Source organism: Gracilinanus agilis, chromosome 3 (genome assembly GCF_016433145.1).
Source record: "Gracilinanus agilis isolate LMUSP501 chromosome 3, AgileGrace, whole genome shotgun sequence".
Lineage (NCBI taxonomy): Eukaryota > Metazoa > Chordata > Mammalia > Didelphimorphia > Didelphidae > Gracilinanus > Gracilinanus agilis.
The window spans coordinates 340,562,955-340,581,886 of record NC_058132.1 but is presented as its reverse complement, the minus strand read 5'-3'; the positions used below and the strand labels follow the sequence as shown (position 1 = coordinate 340,581,886).

General features: G+C 41.0%; 1 protein-coding gene across 1 annotated transcript in view; it reads right to left on the bottom strand.

Annotated features, from left to right (window-relative positions):
- Positions 1-3,938: 3,938 nt before the first annotated feature.
- The window catches only part of HACD2 (3-hydroxyacyl-CoA dehydratase 2), a 106,766-nt gene continuing 91,772 nt past the window's right edge, over positions 3,939-18,932 (bottom strand). The window contains 2 exon segments of the mRNA XM_044670041.1: positions 3,939-5,833; positions 17,047-17,225. Of these exon segments, the coding sequence (XP_044525976.1) occupies positions 5,751-5,833; positions 17,047-17,225 (262 nt within the window). The 3' untranslated portion in view covers positions 3,939-5,750.

Genomic DNA, 18,932 nt, shown 5'->3' with positions numbered 1-18,932 from the left:
AGGCAATGGGGGTTAGGTGACTTGCTCAAGTCACACACCTAGGAAGTATCCAAGTCCAGATTTGAACCCAGGACCTCCCATCTCTGGATCTGACTCTCAATCCACTGAGCCACCCAGTGGCCCCACATTTTGTTAAAGAGCAGAAAAAGAGGCTTCTGTGTGATGGTGACTCTTCATTGCACCCCGTTTATGGTAAGTACACACTAAATTGATGATCGTTCCAACAGCGCTTGCCTGTCTGTGTGCATATTTGTTTGATTCTTGGTGCGTTTTCTCCTCTGTGGGGGTCAGCTTAGGCATGGCAGGCATGGCTCTTCTCCCGGGCCCACGAGGCGCCTTTCCTGGCTCCCCACATGCCCCATAAGATCATGTTCAGTAAACCTGCAGGAGTCCCCAGAGTGCCCATCCGTGACGCAGCTCTTGTTGGAATGGCTGACGTCGTTATTGCCAATAACTACCGACTCCTCCCAGCGATGCTTTTGGGTCTCTGCCTTTGGTGGTTTTTTTTTTTTCTCCTTCACTAGGGATTTCCCGTTGTAGACATTTCTTTGCCCTGATGTCGCTTCGGCCCTTCTCTAGAACCCCTAGTCTGGGAGATCTGCAGGAGGCGCAGAGAAATGAGGCGACTCGCCCACGGTGACTGAGCTGCCGCGCATCCATCAGGGTGAGACTTGAACCTAGGTCTTCCCGAATCCAAGCCCCGGAGACCACACTGCTCCTCTCGAGGATTACTGTGGAAAACGATGTTCTCGGTTTATTAAAGTCATTCTAGACGGACGTTTCTGTCTACATTACATTAGAAATGTTCATACGAGGCCACCCTCTTACCAATCTTCATTAAATATTTTACTGAGATCCAGAAAGGCTCATCTCAAAAGTCCTCAGAAACTTGTGGCTGGTTTAAATCGTGTTTGTATCCGGGCCATGGCAGAATGTATTGGTGAAGGGGAAATGGCTAGGCAGGGCTGAGATGGGGCGCAGGGCCTGGGGTCAAGAAGACCCGAGTTCAAATGGGACCTCAGACGCTGATTAGCCGTGTGACCCTGTGCAAAGTTGCCTCAGTTTCCTCCTCTGTCCAATGAGCCGGGGAAGGAAATGGCAGACTGCTTCAGTCTCTTTGCCAAGAAAACCCCAAACAGGGTCAGGAAGAGTCCGATGTGACTGAAGAGTGGCGGCTGAGGACCCATCACTGGATTTAAAGAAAGGCCCCAAGAATCTTAGGCTCCCTGCTTTGTAACCCCTGCACTTAGCAGGGGGCCCTGACACAGTGGGCGATTTAACGATTGGCTGATATTTTTTAAATCTTTCTTAGGTGAGCGGTAAGATCCGATATAGCACTGAAGGAAACTTTAAAAGCCATCCAGTCCAGGCCCCTCCCGGTCCCCATGAGGAAGCCGAGGCCCACGGGTGATCAGGGGAGAGAGCCAGGGTGGGAATCCACATGCTCTGACTTCTCCGACTTCCAGGAGTGCTCAGAGCCATTTTCTTCCTCAATGAGCCACTACGGATTAAAACAAGAACCCAGACCAAAAATAATCTCGTGAGCAGAATGGCAAGGCCGTGTCCTATCTATGCTAGGACAGAAGAGTACAGAGCAGTATTAGGGGCCCATTTCCGGCCCTGACACCGCCTGGACAAGTGAGTGTTCCACATGGCCAGGCCCGGGCTCCCTCGTCTGGAGAGTGAGGCAGCTCAAGGGCAAGAGGACAAAGCTTTGACGTGGAAGGGGCAGCCTTAAACTAGCAATTCTGGTGCTCAGGACAAGCACAGAAAGACGATCTCCAAGCAACATCAGACTCAACAGAGCTCTGGAGACAAGGCTCCTAGGTGGAGAGAGAAGCTGGGATGCTGGCCACGTGAGGGAAGACTGAGATCCCCGGAGGAGAGGGGGTGAGATGGTTGGAGAGGCCCTTGGGGGAATAAAATGGTCAAAGGAGGCTTTTTTTTTTTCCTTTTAAACCCTTACCTTTCATCCTAGAATCACTACTGTGTATTGATTCCAAGGCAGAAGAGTGGTAAGGGCTAGGCAATGGGGGTCAAGTGACTTGCCCAGGGTCACACAACTAGAAAGTGTCTGAGGACAGGTTTTAACCCAAGACCACCAGTCTCCAGGTCTGGCTGTCAATCCAGAACCACCCGGCTAATCCACAAAAGAAATTTGGGGTGTGATTGACTGGGGAGGAAGTGGGTCATCTGGTACTTTCCTATGTGAATGAATGAGGTGCTAACCTCAGTTGTTTCTACTTCTTTAAGGACTGTGTGCTTGTCAGTGCTTTCTAAATGTCAGTAACCCTAGTTGGGTGGTAGCCACAGAACCCTTGATTTAAGGTAGTAAGTTGGTGCCAAACATCATTTTGTTTTCATCACACAATAAAATGTGGAAACCAAGCCTTGCAAAAGCTCAGTGCCTCACAAACCGGAAACACTTTCTGTCCCATTCTTTGCTGCTGATTAATGACTAAAGGAAACATCAGGAAGAAAACATTATCCTAAAATCAACTTTATTTTTTTTGAAGTGCAGAATACTGAAGGCAAGGTTCAGGGAACAGAATGCTTCAATCCTGAGAACCCTGCTTTCTGATAGAGCTGCTGAAGGCCCTGAATGAACACTGAGATTTCCTTTGTATAGATAACAATTCATATCATTGGTATTTCAAACCTGGGCAGAGGGGTCATCAGTTTATTTTTGAATGTAACACACAAACCAGTATTTTCTAAATTACTTAGTACTATAATAACATTATCCAGTAGAAAGTTTCCCAAGGCATGCATAAAAAGTTGAAGCATAGTTTTTGAATTCCTAGTTTCTAAATATACAAAAAATACATATAACTTGGGTAATTCTAATGAATCACTTATAAAATTACAGCTTAATTTTCACAACATAGAAAAATACAAAAAGATTATATATTTATGTTTTCACCCAAATTTCAATGGAAATGCCTTCAATTTGACACGGTTTGAAGAATTCCTGGTCCACAGCCATGCTGTTCTCTTTCTTTAGAAGTGAATTATTAAAAAAGAAAAAGCTGATGTGCATTCCATTTGAATTCCATTTGCTCATAATGCACCTATGATTTGGAGGGCTTGTGAAATTTTCGTGTTGAAAGTTCACTCCTTTACGGTTGGAAGGGAAGGGCTTTATTCCCCAAGTCTTTGGAGAATGCTTGATGAATGTTCAAAAGAATGACCCCAACTGGCAAATGGAGCACATCAAGATGCAGATAAGGAGCCTGGGTCTACAGAGCCTCAAAGAAAACAAGAGGACTCCTCCAGGGAATCATCTGAACACAAGTAGAGCCCCTTAGATATGAAGACAATTCTTTTGACTCTCTCCTGAAGTCCAGGAAACTCTAACATCTGACACAACTCCCCTTCAAAATACATTATTTTTCTCTGTCGTGAATGGCACTCGAGAACGATGCATCTCTTTGTGGATTTAATTTACAAAGGAACATGACTATTTCATAAAGGCAATTGATTCATGTTGGGGAATCCAAAAACCAGTTACGAAGGGAAATATGGAAGAGATAGCTTGATGTGTCTTCTTTTGTCTGTTGGGAGTAGTTTAAATGTTGGAACAGGGAAGGGGAGGGTATTAAATATAATACAAAATTCCCTATTTGAAAAAGGATTACACTTTGTTTTTGTTACTCAAATTAAATTGTACAGGTCTACTTAGCCCGAATAATGGCATAATTCCAAAGCAAGACTCTTAAACAAACAAGATTACTCTGAACAAACTCCCTGCTTTTAGAGAGTTTTTGTTCAATTTCCATTTTTCTTCCTCTTCTGTGATTCCCAAAACTATTACCAAAAAAATTTTAACCAAATAGCTATTTTTCCCCTTTCAGTAGCAAAGTGGGTGTGGCCCATAGTATTTCCATTTTTGTAAGGGTATCAAGTTTTGGTGGTAGGAAAAAAAGAGAGAAAAAGTATTTAGGGTCAAAAAACCATTTAATATAATTTAAGATTACCCGACAGAATGGGGAATTTTCATGCCAACTCAAAGCAGAATTAATTTTATCCCCTGACACACCCAACATAAATCCCATTAAAGTTGAAGCAAAAAGTGTAAATTCAAACACAAACTGATTTGATAGGTTATTTTTTTTTTAATAATAATGGCTAGCATTTACATAGCGCTTTAAGGTCTGCAAAGTGCCTTATGAATTTATCTTGTCTGATATTCACCACAACCCTGGGAGGTAGGTGCTATTATTATCATCCCCATTTTACAGATGAGGAAACTGAGGCACGGAGGTTAAGTGACTTGCCCAGGGTCATACGGCTAGTCAATGACTGAGGCTGGAGCCCAATCTGCAGTACCAACTCCAAGTCCTGTGCTGCTCTGTTCAACCCAGCTGCATTTTGCCCATCTACTTTGGGCTCTTTATGCTATGTGCATGTTTCCCGTTTATTTTCCTTCTTCGCTTGAAAATACTTATGAAATGAGCATTTAAAAAAACAACAGGTTAAGTTTGGTTTTCCATTATAACCCTCATCTGATCTTAGTAAGTATATTCAAAATGATAATTAGTCTACACGCCAGACATTTTATTTAATTACCATTAACACTCAACCAAAACCAATTGGGTAAAGGCTCCAGAGACCAACTTTTATTTAGATTCTGATGAGTATCTAAGATTAACTTTCCAATTTTAATTCAACTTCTTGAAAGGTTTTAGATGGTGTCACAGAATTAGCAGGTGAGTAATTAAGCAGAATGGAGTTTGCAAGGGAAACAAAGGAGCTCCATGATGCCTGGGTTCCTTACTTCCCAACTTTTCATTTCTGACCACTTCTGTCTTGCTCGCACAGTAGCTGCTGAAGGAAGAACCATCCCAAGGAAGTGCACAGAGGGGGAGAGAGCGCTGGAGAATCAAAAAACTATGAAGATGTTGGAAAAGCTATTTCAGAGTGGTTCCTGGGACCGAGCTCTTGGCCCGTTCCTTCTCTTTCTAGAACTGCATCTCGCCCCCCATGGCCCATCCTGGTTAATGGCAGGAAAAAGGAAGAGCTGTCACCAGGCTCAGAATAAGGGTTTCTTAGTAGTTCTATTGTGCAAGTGAGTCCTGAATTGCCCCAAGTAAGGGTAGTTTCTGCCCGAGAACTGCCAAGCGGCCTGGAATACCACACGAGGCCGGCCGTTACCCTTGGGGGCAGGCAGAACCATGACCCAGACTAATGGGTGACCTCACTGCCTCTGGTGGTACTCCAAGGGCTTGTCTACCACAATCCCCATATAGGATCTGGGGGACGAGCCCAAGGCCCAGCCAGAACCCCTCAGAGCAAGAAGAAAGTCTGTCATTCTGGCAGGACATACGGTTTCCAGCATGCAGTCAAGCACTTGAAAAGGCAAGGGTACATACGCTGCAGTAACGAAACGCAATTATAATTCAAGCTGGGCATTCAGTGGCTATAACTTTTATCACTTGGACAGAACTCTCAAGCATTTAGAATTTAGGATACTGAGCAGATACACAAAGAGAAGGGAAGCTCCATAACGTGACGTCCCCTCCCCCTCCTTACATTTTTGGGATTTCTGGTTGAAAAAGCATGCCGAAGAGATATTCCAGTGTTTCATGTAACAACTCTTTGTAACACTCAGGTTTACTGGCCACTTTTTTTTATATCTTTTTTAGTATTTAAAAATAGTCCTTGCTTATTCTCCCCTATGAAACATGTTGGGAACTCAAAAAGTCTGCAGCATTTTTGATCTGTGGAGAGTTCTGGGGCAAGAGCAGGAATCATTCATATTTCTTTTGTTCTTCAGGATGAGAAAGGACCTTCCTTCTCTGGTGTATCATGTGCAAGTACAGTTGAGGAAAAACTGGAAAGGAAAAACAACTAGGTTAATAGCTAAAATTAGGGGCAACTAGGTAACAGTGGATAGAGCATTGGGCCTGCAGTTGGGAGGTCCTGGGTTCAAATCTTGTTTCAGATACTTCCTAGCTGTGTGACCCTGGGCAAGTCACTTAACCTCTATTGCTCAGCTCTTGCCTTTCTGTCTTAGAGTTGTTACTGAGACAGAAAGAAAGGGTTTAAGAGAGAAATAAGGAGCTCCATTGCCAGGGGCCATTCACAATGTGGGCCTGATCTTACCTGGTAGGGTGATGCGTGGATCTCCAGGGCCTGCCTGCCATTCTAGAGTGGGATTATTTGAATATATCAAAGATTGGCTGTTTTGTGAATGTGGCTACTCTCCAAGGCAATGACAATCTCTCCCTCAGACAGACTGCCATCCCGTGGTACTGGAGACACAAGCCGGACGAGCCTGTGTGAGCTTAGCCAGGCCAGCTGGCTGGCAGCACCCGGCCGCTGAAGGGGAATTACTGATAGGGAAAGGGGTGGCTTTTAGGTAGGCCTCTGAAGAGGACTAGAAAATGGAGCTATTCCAACAGCTAAAGAACACAGGCAGGCCTCAGGAGACAGAGGGATGGCTATTTGATTTAATGAAAATTGAGGCATCCTGAAGGGGAAAAGTGATCAATCTCTATTTCTTAAAGTAGTGGAGATGCTGTCTAAACTCAGCTCACTGAGGTGATACATAGGCTCTTTACTGGGAAGAATAAAGACCAGGGTTCATTTCGGTTACCACCAACCAGATAACCCAAGAGCAAACTGGTTTCCAGATGGTGGACACCTACGGTGTCATTTGGCTGTCTTAGATCGATTCAGCAAACATTATGCACCTACTATGTGCACGTGTGTGCTCGTAGCTACAGGGGATAAGGAAGGCTCCCTGCATAGTCTAGAGCTGGGGAGAGGCTGGGACAGACAATATATATATATATATATATAATCCATGCAGCAGAGAAGTGCAGGTCAGTGGGGGAAAGGAGGTCACTACTAATGTGGGGGTCAGGGAAAGCAGAATGGACATGACCAGATCTATACAAAAAGAAAAGGAGGCCAGACAGGAGAGTAGAAGGAATCCTGGACTTGGGGTCAGAACATCTGAGTTCAAGTCCACACACTGTGATTTTGCCTGATTCACTTGGCCTCTCTGGACCCCAGTTTTCTTATCTGTAAAATGAGTGAAGGGTGTTGGAAGGGTCTTTCTAGCTCTAACATTCTGTAAAGTCTGAAACTGAAATAAAGGCTGTTATTCAAAGACAGGGCATACTTTCTGGATATGTTAGTCTTTGTGAGAGAATGATTTTGATCAGAAAGTCCAAAAAAACTGACAGGCTCTATTATATGAAACCAAAGATAAAATTAAGCCATAAGGATGTTCATCTTAATATGAATAATGACACGAATAATGAAATGGGGGACATTTTACACTTCTCTAAGTTCAGGCATCTTTAAGAGAGAACCAGGGAACCAATCAGATAGCTAGAACTCCTACTTGTGGTAATCTGTTCACAGCACATATGTTGGGGAATTCTGGCTTCACAAATGCTATAAGAAGATACAAGCGTTTCTTAGGCTGGGGCCAGCCAGGGAAAGGATCCTGCTCTTCCCTTGGTGCTGAGGGCAGTCCGGCAGCTGAAGGACAGAAAGGAACAGACTGCTTTAGCTACACCCAAGGCTGAGAAAGTGGGACAGAGTGGTCTTTTTTTGTTCTCTTCTTCCCAGTTACTTCCATGAGGGCTCAACACCAGAGACAGGTCTGGAACTTCCCCAGCATTCTGAACTATTCCAGTATCCAGAGTAGGGGCTGCCATGACTCTAAAATAATCCTGGCTAATATTTTGTAGGCAGGATAGAGAAGAAAAACTATAGGAAAGTCCTAAGAGATTTCCTCATAGCAGATTACAGGGAAGCCTGGTTTCTTCCTCTATATTTCAGCCCAGAGTGGCTCCTTCAGAGTGGCCAGAGCAAAGAAGAGATCTCTGCTGTTGTTTGGGTTAGCAGCTATCATTCCTTGAAGCCTCCTGGCAGTGCCCACTATCCCCTCTGACTCACTTGTGAGATTCACCAGTGCTCTCAAATGAGGGGGGTTTCAATTGGGCCTCCTTATAGCTCCCTAGCAGTGTATGATTGGGCAGTGACTCACAGGAGATTTCTGAAATCCTCCAAAATTTGTGACAGGAGCGAGGGAAAACAGAGAGAGAAGCTGCAGAAAACAAAAGGTCCTAACATTGATATTGGGGACAATCTGAGGCACACTTGCTTTTTGATGACCTCAGTCTGAGGATTGTTTCCTGGGCTTATATGGAACAATAATACTGCTTGGTTGTTACAACTCTATGTAACCTGATGAGCCCCTGCCAGTCCTCCCTGAGTGTCCATCACCAACTTCCACTCCCCACATTCCTGATTATAAGCTTCTTGAGGGCAGAGACTCCCTTTCTTTTTCTTCTTTGTATCCCCAGAACTTAGCACAGTGTCTGGCCTATAGTAGGTGTTTAAGGAATATGTGTGGAATTGAATTACTAAATCTTTTCCAAAAGTGTAAAGAAGAAAGCCACAAAAATATCACAAGTATAGTTTTTTTTGTTTGTTTGTTTTTTTGTTTTTTTATCCTGGGACTCCATTCTAGGAGCATAGGGCCACAACCAGTAGGCAATGGGACACACAGTCGCTCAGGGTCACCCAGCTGGGAAGTGTCTGAGCCCGGATTTGAACCTAGGACCTTTTCGTCTCTAGGCCTGGCTCTCAATCCACTGAGCTAGCCCAGCTGCCCCTACTTTAGGTTGCAGTTTCTTTAGCAGATGTAGTTTTTACAGGGTGGGGTTGCTAGCCCCACGCCCAACCCTCCTCCTTTTTTCATTCGGGCTAGGGACCGTCCTTGGCCCAGGAGTGGTAAGGGTGGGCAGTAGGGGTCAAGTGACTTGCCCAAGGTCACACAGCTGGAAGTGTCCAAGGCCGGACTTGAACCTAGGACCTCCAGTCTCTAGGCCTGGCTCTCAATCCACTGAGCCACTCAGCTGCCCCCACAAGTATAGTAGAAACCAGAAATTAGGAAAGGCCATAGAAAAATCATAAGAACACTTAGAGAGACACTCCCAAATTCTTTTGGTAAAGAAAGCTCAAGTGTACTAACAAGAACACAAGAGGGTCTAGAACAAGTTGAGAAGTTAGATGAAGATTTTGCCACATCACCTGGACCAGAGAGCTTTGTGCCAAGAGTCTTGAAGGGACTCAAGGATATAACTGTGAAGTGGGCAGATAAAATGTACCTTTCTTTACAAATGACCACAGAGATAGAGGAAGGATCAGTCTTGTCAGTGTGACTCCCACCCATAAGCAGAGTTGCAGGCTATCTCTGGGGACTCTAGAAAGAAGTCTTGGCTAAGTTAGTGGAAGCCATAATAAAAAAGCAAGATGACAGAAGATTTAAGAAATCAAACATTTGGGGGATAGAGTGTAAGATGACATTTTCTCTAAAGGAAAACTAAATCTGACTAATCCATTAAAACTCTGAGGAGGTTTTTTAAAAAGGCATGGGGATAAGGAAAAACTATCAGACATCATTCACAACGGTCACTTACACCCAAGACAAAATTTTAAAATCCTGAAATTTTGTGTTTTACATGATTGCACATGTAAAATCTATATTGGATTGCTTACCTTTTCAAGAAAGGGGCAGGGATAGGGTTGGAAGAGAATGAGGGAGGGAGGAAGGGAGGATAGAAAGGAGAAAGAGAATTTGGAATGTAAAATTTTTAAAAATGAATGTTGAAAAATTGTTTTTATGTGTAATTGGGGGAAAATAAAATATGATTTTTAAAAATCCTGAATCTTAAAATTTAAGTATGGGGGCAGGAGGATTTGATTAAGGACGAATATAGTTTTAGAGATAGGAAACAAAATAGAAGGATACAGGTACTCTCTTCTAGGTGAAGCTTTAACAGTAGAATCTCTCAGGGATTGGTCCTGAGACAGATTGGCTTTATTTTTCTGTTTTATAACAAAAGAGGGATTGCAAAGTAAAATCTTCAAGTTGGAAGATGACACTAAGCTCTTATGGGTAATGAAATGTCAAGCTGATGAGGATAAATTACCGGAAGACACTGTAGAGCTATGTGAGTGGGCAGAAATGTGGTAAATGAGATTCAAGGAGGCAGGTGTGAGGTAATACATTTAGGGGAAATGAAGGGATGTCTCTATTAAAGAAGATGCATTCCAAGGTCATGCTTCTTTGTTAGAAACTCTACTTCCAGAAGAACAAATTGCATAGAAAGTAAGGAATACATTCTAGGATGCTAGAAAAAGAGGATTATGAGGTAAAAATGATGAAAAACCGACTAAAATAAGGTTGAATGTGGTAGAAAACATAAAATATATACCTGGTAGTTTTGGGGCAGAAGATAATGATGGTGAGAGGTGGTCTAGTTGGGAAGAGAATAAGAAAAAGGTTTGGAGGGAGGGTGCCACCACCTGTCAGGAAGACCTGGAATAAAACAGAGGTCCTAAAGAAATCTTATGTAACAGAAGTTTCTCTGCTTCCAGAAGCTTCTGGAATAACCTTCTAGTTGATGCATTTGGGTTAACCCCTATGCATTTTCCTCAGAAAATCAGCAACTATATATTACCGCATTCTTGTCACAGGTCACACCAGAAATACCCAAGATAGGTTTTACACCTTTAGGGCTGGTGATTACAAATTATTTCAAAGTCTGCCCTGACCAAAATAGGATCTAAGTTGTTTGATGATCCCTGAAGTTTAACTTTAGGAGGGAACAAAACATTCTGTTCCACAATTAGATATAAATTTGGAGATAAAAGACCTGAAAATGGAAGGTAACATATTGACCAACTTATTCCTATTAAGTACAATCAACCAGTGGAATACAAATGATCGATAGCAACACAGTCTTGTCTGTCCTGATGGGCTGAGGGATGGGCAGTTAAAGAAAAGAAACATAATGGGGACCTGATGGTGGGGAAGACTGATGGAGGGAAAAGGGGACATTGCGGACAGACTTCTATGACTTCACATTTTTGTTAGGGTTTGACCTTTTCTAACTAACTCTTTGCCTAGGTCTTTTTCTGGTGTGTAGTCTTCCACAAATCAATTATTACAGGAACGTCATCACGCAACTATGTGACACAAGCAATGTCAACAAGGTTACAGGAGACTCAGAATGACTCTTCCTCTACCCTTAATGGTTGACAGAGTTCCTAGAGACTTTCAAGTATGACTATATTTCAAATTATAGTTACAGAATGACGGATTCCAGATCAAATTGCTCAAATTGGACCCAAGAACCCAATGAATTCAATCTTATTTTACAGTTGAGGAAACTGAGGATGAGAGAGACTGACTGACTTGTCCAGGATCCCATAGCTTAGTGAGTAACTAAGGAAGCGTTTGAACCCAGTGCTTCTTGACTTCAAGTCCAGAATTCTGTCCACTGTGTCACCCACTGTCTTATAAAGCTACTGAAGACATACAACATAACTTTTTTCAACATGGCGATTCTTGCTTTAGATGGCATGATTATATCAAAGAATATTAATAGTTCAGGGTTAACCTAGAGGAAGGTCTCCAGTAGGGAAATCTGTCTTTTGTCTTTCCTATATAAAAGTTTTTATTGATGGTTTATACAAAGATATTGAAGAAATGCTTATCAAATGTACAGATGACTCAGATCAGGGAGTATTAACTAATTTGAAAGGAAACGGAGGACTCAAAAGTATCTTGACAAATAAGAATGCTAACATTACACAAACAAGACAAGAAGGTTGGTGTGGATTCAGAAATCATGAGAAAAACTAAAGGAAAGAGAAGACAAAACAAAGTGGGGGTGGGGGGGGGTGGGGGGGGGGGGGGGGGGAAGAGCCTGGGTCTCCCAATCATGGACAGTCTAGAGATGCAATGGCCATTTAGAGACCTGATCCCAATAATCCCAACGCTAATAAAAACATGAAAATTTCAACCTGTTTCATTTTTCCATTGGCCTAGTTTGCCTCTTCTTAAGTAGCTGGGTGGCTTTCAGTTCTCTGGGAAGTTCACCATATTGATGCCAAACTGAGTACATGCCATTGGCTTTAGCCTGACTATAGCTCAGAAGTCCTGAGCTCAAGTGCTCTGTCAGCCCCAGTCTTTCCAGGAGTTGGAAAGTGACCACATTACAGTGCCCAGCAGTGACTGCTTTCTTCAAACATCTCAGTGCTGCCACATTAAGAAAATTTAGAACTTTCTATTGTTCCAGACAACACAATCAGAACCAGGGAGAGGAGATTAAAGGGAGAGAGACTGAAAAAATTATTCTTCAATTTGCACTAAGAGGCAATCGGTTCTCTTTCTGGAAGTGTACATCACTTTTTGTCTTTGGAATTATCTTTGATCATATTGATCATAGTAGTCAAGTCTTCTACATTTGATCATCATTAAAAAAAATTTTTTTTTAACCCTTGTACTTAGGTGTATTGTCTCATAGGTGGAAGATTGGTAAGGGTGGGCAATGGGGGTCAAGTGACTTGCCCAGGGTCACACAGCTGGGAAGTGGCTGAGGCCGGGTTTGAACCTAGGACCTCCTGTCTCTAGGCCTGACTCTCACTCCACTAAGCTACCCAGCTGCCCCCCATCATTAAAATTTTGCCATTACTGTGTACAATGATATCCTGGTTCTGTACACTTCACTTTGCATCAATTTATATGTCTCCCCTAGTTTTTCTGACACCGTCCCTCTCATCAGGTCTTCTAGTACAATAATATTCCATCATCATCATATACCACACCTTGTTCAGCTATTTCCCAATAGATGGACATCCCCCTTTGCCACCACAATATTTTTGTACCTATAAGTCCTTTTCCTTTGATCTCTTTTAGGTACATATCTGGATGTGGCATTTCTAGGTCAGTTTTGTAGCTCTTTGGGCATATGGGAGACAGATTTTTATACATCACATTGAGGAAATTTCTAACCATCAGCGATGCCCAACAATGTGAAAGGACATCTTTGCAAGGTTCTGAATGTCAATTTCTGAAGTACTTCAAACATAGGCTGAAAAACCATTTGTTAGGGAAACTATAAGAAGAAATTCCTGTAGTGGATGAAAGGTTAGGTTAAATTACTTCTGAAGTCCCTCATACCAGAAAAAAAGCTAGATTTATAAGAAGGGAATGATCTAATACCCAACTAAGATTAAATTACAACTTTTCTTTTCTTTGCAGCATGCTAGCTTTCCAAACTCTATAGCAAAAACAAGGAGAAATTTGTGTGTGAAATGAGAGAATTGGACTATATTCCCTCTAGGGCTCCCCACTAGCTCTGAATCTATGAGCCAAGGACACACTGAAAATGCATTTGGTTTAATAAGAAAATAGTGAGGGATGGAAAAATAATTAAAAAATAAAAGTCTACTGGTACAGAGCAGGTCAATTTTTTTTTCAAAAGAAAACTATAATTTTATGTACTCCAAGGAATTCAATGACAAAAAGAACAAGCCCATATAAACCAAATATACTTAAAGCAACCCTTCTTTTGTGCTAGCAAGGAACTGGAAAAAAAAAAAGACGCGACCATCAATTGGGGAATAGCTAAACAAATTGCAGTATATGAATATAGTGCAATATTAGTGTCCTGGAAGAAATGATAAAGGTCCTGAATACTACAATGCAGCATGGGAAAACTTATATGAACTGATGCAACCAAGTCAGCAGAAATTAGAAAGCAACATAAACAATGACTACAGTAATGGAAAACAAAGAACAAGACCAAAACAATTGAAACTGAATGTTGTGAGAGCAACTCCCCTACTTCTTTGTAGAAGTGGGGGATCATGGCTGTGGAAGACTGCATATATAGATACCTTTTTTTGATATGTTGGTTAGTTTTGCCAAACTGATTCCCTTCCTCCCTTTTTTTATTCAACGCTACAAAAGAGATTACTCTTTGAGGGGGAGAAGGGCAAGATACGCTGAGAAACTTAGGTGATATAAAAAAAGATAGTGATAAATTTTATTTTAAAAAAAGGCCATTTTGTTTTGTTTAAACATTTTAAAATCTACAACTGCTTTTCCTGCTTGATATGCTCCATTCCACAGATCCCCAAACCAATTCTATTTACCCTTGAAAAAAGCTGGTATTTTTGTTATCTTGGTACTGCAATCAATAAGCAAAGTGGACATGCTAATTAAGTAATAACAAAGAAATGTAAATTTGGCTTTTTCATGAAGGGTTCCCAACTCATCATTTCTTCAAATTAGCATAGCACTTAGATTTAGTGTATTTCCCACAAAAGCATGAAATACTATATTCTGACCAGATAAACATGCCATTTGTGACTTGTGATTCATTAAGTCTTAGTTCATAAAGTTTCAGATGCTGAATGAAGGATTAAATATTGCTTGAGTTTAAATTGGTTTTACAGTCTAGCTTACTGTATGAATTGAAAGGTTTAGATAAACAGTTGTAGACAGATATAAATCAGAAAAGATAGCATGACTCCAAGCTTTGTGGTGTAGCAAATATTTTTTGGATAAGAACAAATGGATTACACAGTTCTCAACTTAAGAATGCAGTATGTTCCAAGAGTTAATTGGCTGGTGTTTTCCCAGAACTCTACAAGCTTCTAGGTCAGCCAGAAAAAGCCCATTTAACCCTTAAGTAGAGTACTTGGCAGGCACTAAGAGACCCCAACTACCACATCCAACAATGCTTTTATGGGAAAATGTATTTGGAGTCTCAACTTGGAATTTCAGAAATACTTCTGGCCCTTTGAGTTAGACTGAAGATGATTGGTAGGAATGGGGACCCTGCTAGTTCCAAGTCATTGTCAAGGCCTCTCAGAGATCCAAGGGGCCTGGGAAGGTAGGCTGTGGGTCATAGGGCAAAAACAGGAATTTCAGAAGACGGAGAATGAGAAGATAAAGGGGAAGGAGGAGTCCAGGGTTGTCTTCTTGTATAAATTTTCAATGACACTTTTTAGTTAAGGCAGGATTCTTGTCACTATTTTTTCCCCCTCCTTTTTTCTAGAAAGTCTCTGGGCTTGGCCTGTCAGCTTCTCTTTTCACTGCTATCATCTGTAGTTCTTGGGGATGGTTTCTCTCCTCAGTGGTTTACTAAAGAATACAATGCACTTACAATTCCTTCCCTACCCCAAAGTATATAATCCAATGGGGGTTTTCTAAGGGTTTTTACTACTAGCTACACTAGGCAATGAAGGGAGAAAGGAATAAAAAGGTTCCCTCCTGTGCTTCCCACTCTCATTTACTACAGAATCAATGCCATTTCACAACAGTTTCCCTGCTGATAGCCCTCCAAATAAGAGAAGAGCCCAGTATGGTCGGAGTTTCTTCTTTTTGGTTGTTTTTTTAAACTGCTAGCAATAATACATAATAAAATGGGGAAGGAATGAAAGGCTCCCTCTTCCCTTCTGGTGTTCCTCTTTCCCCACCTTTTTGCACTTTAACTCTTCACTAAAGAAATTGTGCCAAGAGGTGATTATGGTGGTTCTTTGGATACAGAAAGGTCTGAAGTGGATTCGCTTCTATTTCAGAGGCCTAAGAGTCTCTTAGAAGGAGTAGGTGGAGTCTTCTCAGGAGAAGGGAGGCACTTCATAAATTAGAGTTAGAGGATGCTTTAAAGATCACTTAATCCAATCCTTTACCCCCATCCCCTCCTCCTCCCTTTTAGAGTAAACTAAAGCCTAGAGAGCTGAACTATCAGAGCTTGGGCTCTAACCACATCTTCTGACTCCCGATGTGGCATCCTCTTTCAGTCCTAATGCATAACACTGGGGATGTTATCTATCCTCAAAGCAGTGCTGGGGTTGAGGGGGGGGGGGTAGCTGGAGGAGTATAGGTAGGAAGAGAGTGACTATGAAGGTTTCCCTTTCTTCACCGCAGATTCTAATCTGAACTGGCATTAGATCCAAGAGAAAACTAGGGCCTGGGATTGGGATTCCAGGCAACATTAGTGTTTGCAGTAGGCGAGGAGAAGAAAATAAGCATTATATAGCACCTACTATGTGCCAGGTACTGTGCTAAATGCTTTGCAAATATTTTCTCATTTGATCCCCATTCATCATTATATTCCCTATTTTTTACAATTGAGGAAACTGAGGCAGACAGGTTGATCTTCCTGTCTCCAGGCCCAATGCTCTATCCCCTGCACTACACTTAACTGTGGGAGCAAAGAAATAGATAGAGGCAGCTGAAAGGGAGGTTGTGTTGGCTATAATTCCCAGGGAGCTATTTGAGCATAGAGTTTGTCATTATTTGGGGCTTGCTTTTATGGGTTTTTTCTTGAGTACTATAGCTAAAAGAATTAGGTCTACTTGTGCCTAACACATCGTAAAGTATCTAACACTTCATAAATGCTTTATCTATCTGAGGACTATGTCCTAGCAAATAAGATTCCTTTGAGAAACATCAGTCTTTTATGAGGCTGAAAAGGAACACAAAGTGGCATTTACTCATTAGTGTATCTCTGCAACAATAGCAACCTACTTGTAAGTCGAAACTTTAAAACTTTCAAGTATTAAAATAATGACTAATTGGCTCTCCCTATGTGTGCTATATGCTTTAAAAAACAGCAATAGAAAAAAACAATTAAAAATCATAAAAAGCCTAAATCTGAAAAATTACAGTTAACTATTTTTTTGTTGTTTCTTGTTCCCAAAAAGAAAAGGAAAAAAAAAAAAAAAGGAAGTATGGAGAAAAACAGATTCGTTCTGATTCTTTAAAAATTACCTTCTCATTTCCAAAGGAAATAATTTCTTATAGCAGAATAAATGATATGAAAATTCTTCTTTTTCCTTCATTAGATTCGAAGGGAAATTTTGTTCAAAAATAAAAGGGAAGGAGAGGCACAAGTTTTAGAAAGCTGAGTTCACTTCTAAAACCCTTCTGACTTTTTCTGTTCTCCCTTCAGTATAGTGCCTAGATGTTTACACGTATTAGAATATTCATTGTTCAGTGTTGTCTTGTGAGCAGTGATGTCAAGGGGGGTCAATTAAACACTACTACCACAGCTAATTTCCTTCAATGGAAAAGTCAACTGAAATGGATAATTTTTTTTATAGAGATAGACCCTATATTGTAATTTCTTTTATTCCACAGCAAAAACTCTAATTTGGTTATATCTAGTTCTTCTATAGACAGCAATATGTACAAAAACACATACACTATAGTCTACTTACGTGGAATATAGGAGATCATAATCAGAATTAGGAATGCATAGTAGTCAAAGGAAAAATTGTATTTGTTAGGTAGGCTAATGGAATATAAGCTGGCTTGTCTGACGAAGGGCAAAGCAGCATATATTGTGAGTAACTCGCCCGACACTCCCATTGGGTAGAGCACAATGAAAAGTGTGTACCTAAAATAAAAGAAAAAACAACAGAATTTACTGAAGAGGCATTGGGCTCAAGTGTTAGTAAATTCACTTCCATCAACATACAGGGATATATATATATACATATATATATATATATATCACATACCCTTACTATGCCATAAGTAACAATATGGAGAATTCAGAAAAGCATAGGAGGTCTTATATGAACTGATACAGAGTACCAATCAGAATCAGGAAAACAATGAACAGAATGACTTTGTTGTTGTTCATTCATTTTACTCTTTGTGAACTCATTTGGGGTCTTCTTGACAGCGATATTGGAGTGGTTTATCATTTCTTTCTCTAGCCATTTTACATATGAGGAAACTGAGGCCAACACACAGCTAGTAAGTATTTGAATCTGGATTTGAACTCGGGCCTTCTTTCGAGGCTCAGTATACTATCCACTGTGCCACCTAACTGTCTGTAACAATGTAAATGCAAAGAACAACAACAAATGCCCTGGAATGAAATTATAATACCAAACTTGGTCTCCCCAAAGAGAAAATGAACTTCCCTCCCTTCTTTGCAGAGGTAGAGGACCATAAGTATGGAGCATGGCTTGGACTGTCAGACTTGATTAATGTATTGGTGTGATTTGTTGAGCTGCTTCTTTTTCTTTTATTCTTTGCTATAAAGGATACCAAGTAAGAAAGGAAAGATATACTTGGGAATGAAAGTGATGTGAAAACAAAAGCTCTCCTTTTATACATACATATATACATACATACATACAACACATATCTATATCTATATATCTTAATTCATTGCATCCTAATTGTGTATTAATTCTTTAAAAAACAAACCAACCAAATCCCCCCACTCCATCCCAACAACAGAATTTCTAGATTTCTCTGTGTACTCTCTATTTTCCTTAGGCTTTTTAAGAGAGAATTTTTGAGAAAAGACTAACATCAGGAATTTGGGGGAAACAGAAATGAGTGTTTCTGACTAGCCTCAGAAGGTATCCATGATTATATAACATCTCCAATTAAAAGTGAAAAGAAAAATTCCTCCGTAGTTCCAAAATTACTAAGACATTAGTAATAATGATCTCATCTTCTCTGCCTCCTGGTTTCCTTCAATTCTCAGCTAAAGGCCTACCTTTATTAAGTCTTCTTCTCCCAAGCCTCCTTCATCTTACTGTCTTCCCTGAGATTACCTCCAGTCTATCTGGTCTGTATCTTGTTTGCACACGGCTGTTTGCATGCTGTCTCTGCCATTAATGGGGAGGTCCCTGGAGAGCAGGGATTATCTTTTGCCTTTCTTTGTATACAGAGGATTTTGCACAGTGCTGGCACAGTGACACACAGTAGGCATTTAATGATTTGTTTTTCTTGATAACGGTTTATGTTTACAGAGCATTTTATAGCCTATAAAGTGCTTTCATCACAATGACCCTGGGAGGGAGGTGATGCAATATTCCTCTTCACATTTTTAAGAGATGAGGAAATCAAGGTTCAAAGAGGTCATGGGGGAAGCATAAGGAGTCAGTTTAATCAATGAGGTGAGCAAACATTTGTTTTGTCTCTCTAACAACTACAGATCATATTTATCAAGGTTAGGAGAGATCTTCAGATTTAGCTGAAAATAGGTGTCCAAATGATTGACAATTGAGCACAAATTTTGATAAATTTGAGAAACTGAAACTGTTCCTGGAAAATGCTAACTTTTCCCAGAAGACTAGTA